At 40.6% G+C, this 13,292-nt stretch overlaps 2 protein-coding genes across 2 annotated transcripts in view; one reads left to right on the top strand and one right to left on the bottom strand.

Moving 5' to 3' along the window:
* Positions 1-13,292, top strand: part of LOC126956020 (uncharacterized) — a 297,028-nt gene that overhangs the window by 280,387 nt on the left and 3,349 nt on the right. The gene's annotated exons all lie outside the window — the stretch shown is intronic.
* IL5 (interleukin 5) lies at positions 3,952-5,953 on the bottom strand. The gene is made up of 4 exons (XM_050792926.1): positions 5,801-5,953; positions 5,560-5,592; positions 4,478-4,606; positions 3,952-4,372 (listed from the first exon to the last, which is right to left on the bottom strand). The coding sequence occupies exons 1-4, from the start codon at positions 5,936-5,938 to the stop codon at positions 4,274-4,276; spliced, it is 399 nt and encodes a 132-aa protein (XP_050648883.1). The 5' UTR covers positions 5,939-5,953; the 3' UTR covers positions 3,952-4,273.

Below are 13,292 nucleotides of genomic sequence, written 5' to 3'. Positions count from 1 at the left end.
CAAAGAGACCTAGAGCCATTCGTCAGGATAAGTACACACTAGTATAGGACATATCCAAACTTTTCAAACGTTAGATATGAGGTCTGAGCTAATACACCAGGAAAACCTAAATCTGCCATAATTCTTTGGTTAGAATGGGACTTCTATCAGACAAGTGATAAATGGAGACTCTTAGGCTTGAGTCTTTTATACTCTGGGACTGTTTTTCAAGTTCTTTATTGTATAAATGGAATAAACATTCTAAGCACCTGGCAGAACCTTCCTGTGGCTTTGAAACTTTTGTAACAGCTCATTACATTTATAGGCCTGTGCATTTTACTCTCTCTCTGTCATGATCCTGATGGTAAATGTATACAGTGATGTGAGACCATGAAAGCAGTAAGTCAGCTGGCCACAGGCAGGTACATTGAGATAAAAAAAAAACTGCGGGGCATGGTGGCACTTGACTATAGTTCCAGCTAGGAGGCTGAGATGGGAGGATCACTTGAACCCAATAGTTTGAGTCCAGCCTGGACAACATAGCAAGACTCTATCTCTTAAAAAAATAAAAATAGGCCAGGCATGGTTGCTCACGCCGGTAATCCCAGCACTTTGGGAGGCTGAGACAGGCGGATCACAAGGTCAGGAGATCGAGACTATCCTGGCTAACATGGTGAAACCCCGTCTCTACTAAAAATACAAAAAAATTAGCTGGGCATGGTGGTAGGCGCATGTAGTCCCAGTTACTTGGGAGGCTGAGGCAAGAGAATCGCTGGAACCCAGGAGGTGCAAGTTACAGTGAGCTGAGATCACGCCACTGCACTCCAGGCTGGGTGACAAAGTGAGACTCCATCTCAAATAAATAAATAAATGAATAAATGAATAAATGAATAAAAATAAAAAGAGGCCAGTGTGGTGGCTCATACTTGTAATCCCAGCACTTTGAGAGGCCAAAGTGAGAGGATCACTTGAGGCCGGAAGTTTGAGACCAATCCAGGTCACACAGTGAAACTCCATCCCTACAAACCCCATCCCTACAAAATAATTTTAAAAGCTATTAACTAGGCATGGTGGTAAGTGCCTGTAGTCCCAGCTACTGGGGAGGCTGAGACAGGAGCATCACTTGAGCCCAGGAGTTCAGGGCTGCAGTAAGCAATGATCACGCCACTGCACTCCAGCCTGGGTGACAGAGCAAGACCCTGTCTCTAAAAAAAAAAAAAAAAAAAAAAAAGGAGATGGTGAATGAAAACATCTAAAGGGGCAATGACAAGTTTGTTAGGTGGGAAAGAACAAAGATACTGAGACAGAGGGTATAGTGTGGACCAAGGCACAGAGGTATGAAAACTCATGGGTATTCTGTGAAGAATAAGAGTTAGCATTCTTTACAGTTCATCTCTTTTTCTTTTTTTTTTTTTGAAACAGCCTCACACTGTTGCCCAGAGTGGCACAATCAGGCTCATTGCAGCCTCACCTCCTGGGTTCAGGTGATCCTCCCACCTCAGCCACCTGACTAGTTGGGACTACAGATGTGCACCACCACGCCTGGCTACTTTTCTTTCTTTTTGTAGAGACATGGTCTTGCTATATTGCCCAGGTTAGTCTTGAACTCCTGGACTCAAGTGATCCTCCTGCCTCAGCTTCCTAAGGTGCTGGGATTACAGGCATAAACCACCACACCTGGCCTGAACATCTCCACAAGTAATGTTTTCCACGTAGAGCACTTCGTCATAGAATATGTCTCTCAATACAATGCTTTCCCACCAATATTTATATTGGAAAAATATTTATGTCCCCTAAACATAATAAATTCCTTAACAAAGTGATGAGGGGAGTCAATGGACAAAGTCTTTAGGTTTATTCCACATACAATTGGTAGCAAATCAGAGTTCACAGAAGACAGTCAGAAAGCCTCTGAATGTTAACTAAGGAGACGTGCAGCATGTTATACAGACAAAACAACATTATATTAACTGCTGAATGATCAGGAAGTTCTGTTTTAAATATCTTATATCTTTATTTTATTACAATTAAATAAATAAATACAAAATATTTTGTTTAAATTTTTACACCCTAACATGTTTTTTTCTTATATACAGGCATTTTACTATGTTTTATGTTTTAAGAAGTTGGTTGAAAATTTTGGGTTGAGACATAATGCATTAACATTTTTCCCACTTAAAATAATGGGAATGAGGCACCTGGTTAATGTTTTCTTGCCAAGGATGTTACACGGACAATGCCTGTATTTCTGTATGTCAGGGGTTAGAGGGGGCATAGGTCGACCTCGAATGACCTGTGAAGGAGCCTGGACTTCAGACGGTAGTGAGTCAGAGGTTTTTATGCACAGCAGTGACACGTGGACATGTGTGTATGTTGTCAACAGGCTTGACATGACAAGTTCGAATCAAGTTTTATTTCAGTTAGTTGTAAACAGCCCTGATTGCTTTTAACTTCTCTGGGACCTGGCAGATTGGTGAGGGCTCATTATTGGAGATTTAGATGTGATAGTCCAGTCTTAAGTCCTTATTAACTATATTGGACCCTGATAAGGGTCCTTACAGTAGTTAAGCCTTACAACTCATTCCTGATAAGGAAGAAGGGAAAGGAGCTTTTTTGAGAGAATATAAGTGTACAAGGGAAAGGATTTAATCTGTTTTATTCACTGTTGAATCCTAGCCCCTAGAATAGTCCTGGAGCATACTGGAACTCAGTATCTGCCTAATTGAATCAAGTTGAGATTCAGTCTTTTTGCAAGTTGAGTTTCCTGTTTCCTGTCTTTTTCTAGAGCTGTCAGCACCGTGCTGTGCTCATCCATCTTCCTCCCTCACTGGCTGTGCTCCTGATCCTGGGGCTTGGTGCATGCACAAGTTAGGGACCTGGTCCATGGTCTTGACCACTATGCCTGGGTGTGTGCTGGAAGGAAAACCGTCTTCTTCCTCGGAAGGAGTTCCATTCTCCTGCGTGGGAATCTGTGTCTGACTGCTCTGGCCCTTCTCCCATGCCCAGAAAGAGCAAGAGCAATTGCTTCACACAGCACTGGAGCCCAACACTGCTGCAATCCATGCAGATAAAGCCCAGGCTAGGAGTACTGGCCTCTAAGGACCTCCAGCACAGGCCCACAGCTGCATCCCACCACACCCAGCAGAGAGCCCGTGATCAACACAGATTTGTTGAATGAAAGAAAGGGCAAATGGATGATACAGCTGAATATTGTTACTGGGTCTCTCCTTTGGGTCTATATCAGTTTTAAAATGTTTTAAAGAGCATAATTTCTGGATCCTTGAGAAGTTTTCTCAAACAGAAGAATCTCTAGTGATGCTACTGATAGTCGTAAGCAGGCAGATTGGAGTGTCGTGCGGCCTGGTGCTGCCCTGCCCCCGGGAATACGGAACTCAGTCTTTCTAATGGCACTGCCCTACCAGTGTCTCTCTGTTCCTTTTGTTATGGTGCAGGGTCAGGTGGGGGTAAGAACCCCTGCAGGTCTTGGCAGAGAGGGTTTCTGGCTTCCTCTTTATACTGGCAATGAGGTTGATCTGCCAAATTCTTCTCACAGGCTGGGCAGGAAACTAGTTACAGGTTCCCACACTGCCCTTCTTCCAGGGGAAGCCTTACAACTCATTTTAATTCTACAATCAGTCTTGGAAAGCACATTCATTCATTTATTCCCCACCATTTACCCTGCACCATCCCAGGTTCTGGGGATACTGTAGAGAGAAAACCAGGTTCATCTCCTGCCTGTGTCCCTGCTCTCCACATCTCCACTAAGTCCTGCTAGATCACTTCCACCTCTGGTGTGCCTTGCAACCCTGAGACTTCTCCAGGGAAATGGGGATGCCCAGCCACACGTGCTCAGACCCTCCCTCCAAACTGGGCATGTACTCAACGAACTGGGCTAACTTCCACTGCTAAGACAGAGGCCAGTAGCAAATTGAACAGTTGTCTATTTTTGTTTTATTGGAACACAACATAACATGAAATAAATATTAATTTACCAAATTCATAACCATTTCATAAATATTATTAAGTTAACAGACATTTTACAGAATGTTAAGTTAAATAAGAAAAAAGTGTATCAATTTTGCCTGGAGGAAAATACTTCAATGATTCTGATATCTGAAATATATTTTAAATATTTTATGCTTTCTGGCAAAGTGTCAGTATGCCTGAAATATTTGCTTTCCCTCTGAAGTTTAATTACACTGAAAATTAAGGCCTGACCCTTTGTTGGCCCTCATTCTCATTGCAGTAAAATGTCCTCCTCCAAAATCTTTGGCTGCAACAAACCAGTTTAGTCTCAACTTTCTATTATCCACTCGGTGTTCATTACACCAAGAAACTCTTGCAGGTAGTCTAGGAATTGGTTTACTCTCCGTCTTTCTTCTCCACACTTCTTCTGCGAAAAAAGAAAAATGACAATGGATATTATAGGAAACTGTCAATTCCATAGAAATAGGCACAGCCAGACAAACACGGTTTCCATTGAATGTGTGTAACTTACTTTTTGGCCGTCAATGTATTTCTTTATTAAAGACAAGTTTTTGAATAGTCTTTCCACAGTACCCCCTTGCACAGTTTGACTCTCCAGTGTGCCTATTCCCTGAAAGATTTCTTCAGTGCACAGTTGGTGCTAAATGAGGAAAATTTTTAAAACACAAATAATCAAAACAATGTATAAAAATTTGGTCCATTGTCCATTCTGCAATGTATACATATTTCAAAACATCATATGGTACACCATAAATATATATAAATTTTAATTCATCAATTAAAAATAATTATTAAAACAATTTTGGTCCACAAAGTTAGGCTTTGTTTTGTGATATTTACATGAGTTCCCTTCTCCAAAGAGTTTTTTGTTTGTTTTCTAGGCAACAAACCACCACATATTGAGATAAAATTTTCAAAAAGTAGATGAAGCTTGTAAGATTACTGAGGAGTTTTATAAAGGATATAACTTAATTATGTAACTTGAAAAAATGTTTTGGAAGTGTAATACATTATACATTAAACTCACATCAATGTGTTTCTACAGTTCTAGTTGGTAGTTTCATTCTATTTAGACTAATAAAATGATATATTTTGCATTTTAATATGACCAGGACATGTTCAAATACATACAATACCATCATATAGTCATAATTATATAAGTATGCAGAAATTATTAATATAGGGCATTTGTTATATATTTTAATGTCTACTGATCATGGTTCTAAAAATATAATTCTGAGTTGCTAATACTTTCAGAAAGACATTAGAGTGAGAAAGACCCTAGTCAGAACCGCACGGAGACTAGCAGGCACCTCTCACTCAGTGCGGAATCCTTCTGGAAAGAATCCCTGACACGATGCTCTTTGGGAGGCAAACTAATAACATCACCAAAGAGCCTAATCCACTTGTTTAAAGGATTCTACTTGATAAAAAGTCATTCCTCATATTTATAAGTACAGACATTCACAACCACCCATATGAAAACATAGTATAGAAAATTAAAGAGTTCCAATGATAACTAATGATTTACAGCTTAAAATAGGAAATTTCCTTATTCATGCCATCATTTTATTGAATCATAATTTAACTTACATGTTTATGTACAGGAACAGGAATCCTCAGAGTCTGGAAAGGAAAGGAAATACAATCATTTTTACAGCACATCAGCATTCACAACTTTTAATGGAATGTTTGCTGGTGATGTAGTTATCACTCATGTACTAACATGCTCAGAATCTTATTATTTATAACAGATCTCTATATATAGTAAAGCAACCATCACAAATGATTACCTATGCACTTTAAAGACTGTAGGAACCATAAAGAAAATTACCTCATTGCCTATCAGCAGAGTTCGATGAGTAGAAAGCAGTGCCAAGGTCTCTTTCACCAATGCACTTGTGGGAATTTCTGTGGGGATGGCATACATGTAAGCAGCTCCAAGAGCTAGCAAACTCAAATGTAGAAGCATCCTCACGGTTCTGAAATGTTCTCCTTTTGCCTTTGGCAAAGAAAGTGCACAGTACAAGACTGCATCCCCAATCAATTTATTCTCTGTCTTTGAGGAAATGAATAATTTCTAACAATCAGATAGAGAATGCCTAATAATGGCATATTGTGAAACTAAGTGTTTCCAATGCCTTATATCTTAAAAAATAAATTTAGTTTTATCTTTTAATAATAAAAATCCCTATTTCCCCCCTTTAAAAACATTTTCAATTACAAAGAAAATCTTTGGGTTGATACGTCATTGCCCCACATTTGCATTTCTTAAAAATCAGAAGATTGAGTTCCTCTTAAAAGATGTGTGCAAAAAGGAGAAGTATAAGATAGACCACTAAACATAATTTTATGCTAAAATACATAAATATTGGGAATGTTTTTCAGATAGACTATGTTCTACCATGACTGTGGCGAGATTAATCTGTCTTAATTGAAATTGAAAACACTGGTGGGAAGACAGTGATTAAAACGGAGACTGCCAAGCCTTAGCAGGTTTAAGTTCTGTTCACTGGGGTCTTGATGAGCATCCTTTCTGTTGCCAGTGACTAAAAACCTAACCCAAAGTGGTTGAAGATAAAGAGGGAAGGTATTGGCTCATAGAACCAAACAGTCCAGGAATGGAGGCTCTTTCACATTTTGATGGTTTCAGTGACTCTTCCTTGACTCCATCCTTGGGCAGCTTTCCTGTTGAGGTCTCAAGATGATGTCCAGACTCCTGGATCTGTACGTATTCTGTTCATGAGCAGCAGGAAAAAGCAAGCGGTGCTTTTCTGATTGTTTAATCAAAAGCTTTCAATTTCAGTCTCTTTCTGACAAGGGTCCCATGTTCGTCCTTGAACTGTGACCAGGGTGTGGAATAGACTGATTGGCTCTCCCTGGAGCTACCAGTGACCCTAACCTCACCTCAATTGCATAGCTGAGAAATGTGGGGTCCCAGTAGTAAGAGGGACATAGATTCTGGGATGGCAACCAATAAATATCTGTCACAGACACATAATACATGGTTGTGTCCTCTCCTTTATGTCCCATAAGGGTGCAGGTGTCCTTTCACACCTTGGGTGAGCCATGAAATTAGGGGAATCAGCCTTTGTTCCTTAGGCTCAGACCTGTAATCCCAGAAAGGCGCAAATGAGGCCCCCTCCTAGACCACACACTTCCTTTTTCCCTGGCCTGAGCACACATGATGGAGGTGTATGTGGCCCATTGTTTTTAATAGAGTGCTTCAGTGAGCATCCCAGAGTGGCTCTATGTTGGCAGCCTAGAAGCCTGACTTCAGGCCTGTCTTGAGCATCGAGAACAGATGGTACCAAACAAAAACTGTTGCCCAGAACACTTTTCCAAAGCTAGGTGTAGCTCTGTATGAGAAGTAGAGGCAGCTGGGAGGTAGACACACCTTTCATACATAAGCAATCCCAGCTCTGCACTGGAAAGATAAAGATAGTCTTGGATTTCAGTGGCGGCCTTCTTGTACCACGTTTGGTTTTGTTTGTGCTGAAGTTTTGGACTCTTGGTTAGACGTGTCTGATTTGCACACTTGAGAAATGTTTTCATTGAGAAATGTTTCCTTCAGACTGCAGAAGTTTGGCTCACTTCAGAAAATCTATCAGGAGTGAGGTAGGAATCACAATAGGCTTGGTCAAAGTGCTCTTAAAATGGTGTTCTCAGAAAAGAAGCTGAGTTCTGGCAGGAGCTTTCTCTTCCCAGAGAATACGAGAGAGTTCTCTCTGATTCCCCCTGACGCTTTTGTGTTACACTGAGGAAGTTAGGGCTTAGGTGAAAGTTTCAGAGGAATTGCCAAATAACTTGTTATTTTAGTACCTTAAACACACAAAGTTCTGAGTACTTCAATTCTATCATAGGAGGCTGGGCAAGGTGGCTCATGCCTGTAATCCCCGCACTTTGGGAGGCTGAAGCAGAAGGATTGCTTGAGCCCAGGAGTTTGAGACCATCCCGGGCAACATAGTGAGACTCCATCTCTACAAAAAATAAAAGATTAGGCTGAGCACAGTGGCTCATGCCTGTAATCCCAGCACTTTGGTAAGCCCAGGCAGTGGATCTCTTGAGCCCAGGAGTTCAAGACCAGTGAGTGAAATGGGCAGGGTGTAACAAACACATCAAAGCTGGTGGGGGTCACATGAAACTACAGCGCGCATGATCTGTCTAAAGGTGGCAGGTGCTGCTCAGCTCCAGCTGATGGTTGCCAGGTGACACACCTGGGCTCCCATTACCAGATCATTCCGTTTTTCAAAGAAGGCTTTACAAAAATTAGCCAGGCGTGGTGGTGTGTGCCTGTAATCCCAGCTACTCGGGAGGCTGAGGCAGGAGAATTGCTTGAACTCAGGAGGCAGAAGTTGCAGTGAGCTGAGATTGCACCACTGCACTCCAGCGTGGGCAGCAGAGTGAGACTCTGTCTCAAACAAAACAAAAACAACAAAAATCAAAAACAAAAAACAAACAAAAAAACACAACAACAGTGACAAAAAGAAGCCTGAAATCCTGCTTATTATATATAATCTCTGGATTTTTCAAACGTTGGCAACTACATAATGCACCATTTTGCATCCTCTGTTTTACAGCAAAACTGTGGGTTCTTATTGGAAGGCTAGTTATAAAAAATATTTCTTATTCAAAATTGTATTTCTTTTAGAAATGTTTAAGTGTGGCAAAATACACATAAATTTACTATCTTAACCATTTTTTAAGTGTACAGCTCAGTAGCCTTAAGTACATTCATAATGTTGTGTGACAAATCTCCAGGACTCTTTTCTTCTTGCAAAACTGAAACTCTGTGCCCATTAACAACAGCTCCCAACCCCCGTCCCCCTTCTCCCAGCACCTTGCAACCACTCTTCTACTTTCTGTCTTTATGAATTTGATGACTTTAGGTACCTCATATACAGTACTTGGCTTTTTTTGACTGGTTTATATCATTTAGCATAATGTCTGTTCTCAAGATCATCCATGTTGTAGCATGTGTCAATTTCCTTCCTTTTTAAGGCTGAGTAATATTTCATTGGATGTCTATACCATGTTTTATTTATCCATGGTCTGTCGATGGACACTAATGTTGCTTCCATCCTTTGGCTATTGTGAATAATGCTGCTATGAACATGGGTGTACAAAATTAAATTTCTTATAAAGTTTTCATGTCATTAACTTTTCCTCTGTAAGTCTGATCTCCCCTACCTGACTGTAAACTGTCTCGGAGTTGGACCTGTAAAATAATGTATTTGAAAGAGCTTTATTAATGCAAAACTCCAAATAAAAGTTAATGATTTTAATTTCCTGTGCCCAAGAATTCAAAATAATGTATGTAGCTACTCCACCCTCAAGGAGACGGAACATAACCCCCCTTCCTTAAGAGTGGGATACACAGAGTGACTTTTTTAAAAAGAGAACTGTATGGAAAGGGGAGAATAAAAGGAGTAACTTCACAGTGGAGAAACCTGATCAACACTACCTCAGCTAGGCGATGACAGTCAATGGTGCCCGTGAAACATCACGTTAACAGCATGTACCTTTGATTTGATGTGATAAGAATGGAACTTTATCTCTGTCATCTTCCTCCCCAAAACCAGTAACCTCTGCATAACCATGAGACAAACACTACACATACCCAAATGGAGACAAAATGCCTGACCAGTACTCCTTAAAACTGTTAAGGTCATCAAAAACAAGCACGGTCTGAGAAACTGACACAGCCAGAGGCCTCTAAGAGACATGATGACTACATACAATGTGGTATCATGGATGACACTCAGGAACAGAAAAAGGACAATGGGCACAACTAAGGGAATTGGAAAAAGCCTGGAGTTTAGCAATTACCAGTATTAGTTTCTTAGTTGTGACAACTGTACCATAGTAATGTTAACAACAGGGGAAACTGGGTGCGGGGCACACTGGAACTCTAACAGTCTTGAAACGTCTCTATAAATCTAAAACTACTTAAAATAAAAAGTGTATTAAAAAGAATACTGTGGCCGGGCGTGATGGCTCAGGTCTGTAACCCTGGCACTTTGGGAGGCCAAGGAGGGTGGATTGGTTGAGGTCAGGGGTTCAAGACCAGCCTGGCCAACATGGTGAAACCCTGTTTCTACTAAAATACAAAAATAAGCTGGGCTTGGTGGCAGGCACCTGTAAGCACAGCTACTCGGGAGGCTGAGGCAGGAGAATTGCTTGAACCCAGGAGGCAGAAGTTGCAGTGAGCCAAGATCGTGCCACTGCACTCTAGCCTGGGTGACAGAGCGAGATTCCATTTCAAAAAATAATAATAATAAATGACAATACTGCACATCGAAAAACTTAATGATTGTTTTTACCATTATTATTTAAAAGGCTTTGCTCAGGAGGCTAAGGCCCGAGGATCGATCGGGTCCAAGAGTTTAAGACTAGCCTGGGAAACATAGTGAGACCCTGTCTCAAAAAAAAAAAAAAAAGACTTTGAATTCCATGAGTGTAATGCAGTTGGCACCTTTTTATTTCACCAGTAGACTATGAGCTCCTTGAGAATAAGGTTTTTATTGATCTCTTTATCCTTGAGGACTAGCCTATTGTAGACAATGAAATAAAAATATGTTGAATAAATAACCAAATGAACAAGCAGGCACTTACAACAACTTTATTTTTTATTTATCTATTTATTTTTGAGACGGAGTCTTGCTCTGTCGCCCAGGCTGGAGTGCAGTGGCCGGATCTCAGCTCACTGCAAGCTCCACCTCCCGGGTTCACGCCATTCTCCTGCCTCAGCCTCCCGAGTAGCTGGGACTACAGGCGCTCGCCACCTCGCCCGGCTAATTTTTTGTATTTTTTAGTAGAGACAGGGTTTCACCGTGTTAGCCAGGATGGTCTCGATCTCCTGACCTCGTGATCCGCCCGTCTCAGCCTCCCAAAGTGCTGGGATTACAGGCTTGAACCACCGCGCCTGGCCCAACAACTTTATTTATCTTTTGTTGTACTCGTTGAATTAATGTGAATACAGCAGGTCCTTTAATAACTTTTCTTAGTTCCACGTTATTATATTGTTGATAAGAAAAACAATCGCCTCCCAGCCAAAGCCATTGTCTATGTGGAGTTTGCACAACCTCCCACATCCCAAAGATGTGCGCACAAAGTGAACTGGCATGTCTACACAGTCCCAGTCTGTGAGTGTGTGTTTATGTGTGTGCATCTGTATGCTCTGCAATGGAATGACATCCTCTCCAGGACTGGTGCTCACCTTGTACCTTGAGCTACCGGGATAGACTCCTGCCACCTTCAAACTTCAACTGGAATAGTTGGGTAAATAATTATCTTACTTGTTTTTATGAATCTTTCCTAAATGTATGTATAGCCCATAATTGTTTCAATGTTTAATATTAGAAGTGTTTGGTCTTCATTTAGAAGTTTGATGACGTTTTTGTGACCAGAAATATGCCATAGGAACGTAACCTTTGTTCATATCAAATTACCTATGGTAAAATTGGTTTCGTTGTACATCCTTTCCCTTAAAGTCTGTTTCCAAGAACCTATTGATGACATTAAGTGAAGATTACTATACTGTGGAAACTCAAGAAGTCTTTTTTTTTTTTTTTTTTTCTTTTTTGAGACAGAGTCTTGCTCTGTCACCCAGGCTACTAGAATACAGTGGTGCGATCTCGGCTCACTGCAACCTCCGCCTCCCAGGTTCAAGCGATTCTCCTGCCTCAGCTTCCTGAGTAGCTGGGATTACAGGCACCTGCCACCGCGCCTGGCTAACTTTTGTATTTTTAGTAGAGACGGGGTTTCACCATCTTGACCAGCTGGTCTCAAACTCCTGATCTCGTGATCTACCCACCTCGGCCTCCCAAAGTGCTGGGATTACAAGCATGAGCCACCGTGCCCAGCCTCAAGGAGTCTTTTACCTGCAGCTGGGAGCCTGAAGTAACAAAAACATCTTTGGCAGAACTCCTGGGCAAAAGAGAGCAAAGCTTTAAAGTTCAGCTACAGAGACTGAGGCAATGTGAACTACCATTTAGATTTTTAAAAATCCACATTATTTTAGGGAAATAGAAAGAAATAAGGAATTAGTGCTTTGATTTTTAAATAATTACTGGTTGGTAATTTTATAATTTAGAAAAAGGACTTTGAATAATATTGAAAAGTTACACTGGTGGGTAACATCCATCCTTTTGCCCTAAAACTTTTATCTCTATTAGTGGGTAACACATTGGCAACATGTCTTTAAAACTGATAACTGTGGTTTTTACTGTGTAGTCCTTAGGTCAAATGACTTTTCCATGAACTGATTCTAATCAATTGAGAATGATACCCCAAAATTTTCATGGTGACTAAATGTAAATTGATAACATCTTTTTCTTCTTGACTCTATTCGAACTTCTATCCTTTCAATCTCCCTTTAATATGATTTTTTAATTGAATAAATAACATTATAGGAAAATAAACACAGAATTTCTTGGTATAGCATTTATCAGTTTTTTAAAAACATCTTCTAATCCTTACTAACACATAGACAGTTTTACAGAGTTTTAATCAGTGAATATATGCAGTCTGTATTTATCTTTTTTATTAGTATTTCTTTTTCACATATCTACACAGTTTTCCTACTTATTATTTTAGTGATTACCTGCTATTAGATGAAACTGATGTACCACAGTTTCCATCACCATTTCCCAACTTGTAGGCACTAGGGTTGTTTCTAGCTGTCCACAATTTTAAACAATGCTACTATAAACACCTGTGTAAAATTTAAAAATTTTTCCTTATGCTAAGGAACTTGTATGATCATTTTTATAGCTTTTGTTACATTTTACCAGATCACTCTCTGAAAATATTCAATGCAGAAAAAAGAAATCTTTTTTTTTTCTTTTTTTTTTTTTGTTTTTTGAGACCAAGTCTCGCTCTGTCGCCAGGCTGGAGTGCAGTGGCGCGATCCTGGCTCAGATCTCAGGCACGCTCTGCCTCCCAGGTTCAAGCGATTCTCCGGCCTTAGCCTCCTGAGTAGCTAGGACTACAGGCACGCGCCACCATGCCAAGCTAATTTTTGTTGGCCAGGATGGTCTCGATCTGTTGACCTTGTGATCCGCCTGCATCAGCCTCCCAAAGCGCTGGGATTACAGGCGGGAGCCACTGCACCTGGCCAGAAAAAAGAAATCTCTTATATTTTCACAGGGTTTTACAATGTATAAGCACTTTCACAAAAGTAGTTTGTTTAATCTTAATGTCAGCACTGGGAGACAGATTTCTTTCCCTGAAGGTCCGTTAGCACCAGGCTTTAAAGGTTTTGCTAATGGAGAGCGAATGAACCCAGAAGGAAGAAGTGATGCAGAAGCAGTGGGAATCAAAGA

This window comes from Macaca thibetana, chromosome 6 (assembly GCF_024542745.1).
Source record: "Macaca thibetana thibetana isolate TM-01 chromosome 6, ASM2454274v1, whole genome shotgun sequence".
Lineage (NCBI taxonomy): Eukaryota > Metazoa > Chordata > Mammalia > Primates > Cercopithecidae > Macaca > Macaca thibetana.
The sequence above is the reverse complement of the archived record's forward strand: the minus strand, read 5'-3'. Positions and strand labels throughout refer to the sequence as shown.

What these genes read in the sequence shown, in the direction of transcription:
- IL5 (XM_050792926.1), bottom strand. Translation starts at nt 5,938, where the DNA reads ATGCTTCTACATTTGAGTTTGCTAGCTCTTGGAGCTGCTTACATGTAT. An exon ending in CTGTTCCTGTACATAAACAT is followed by an intron (nt 4,607 to 5,559) that starts GTAAGTTAAATT and finishes TTCCTCATTTAG; the next exon opens with CACCAACTGTGCACTGAAGA. An exon ending in AATACATTGACGGCCAAAAA is followed by an intron (nt 4,373 to 4,477) that starts GTAAGTTACACA and finishes CTTTTTTCGCAG; the next exon opens with AAGAAGTGTGGAGAAGAAAG.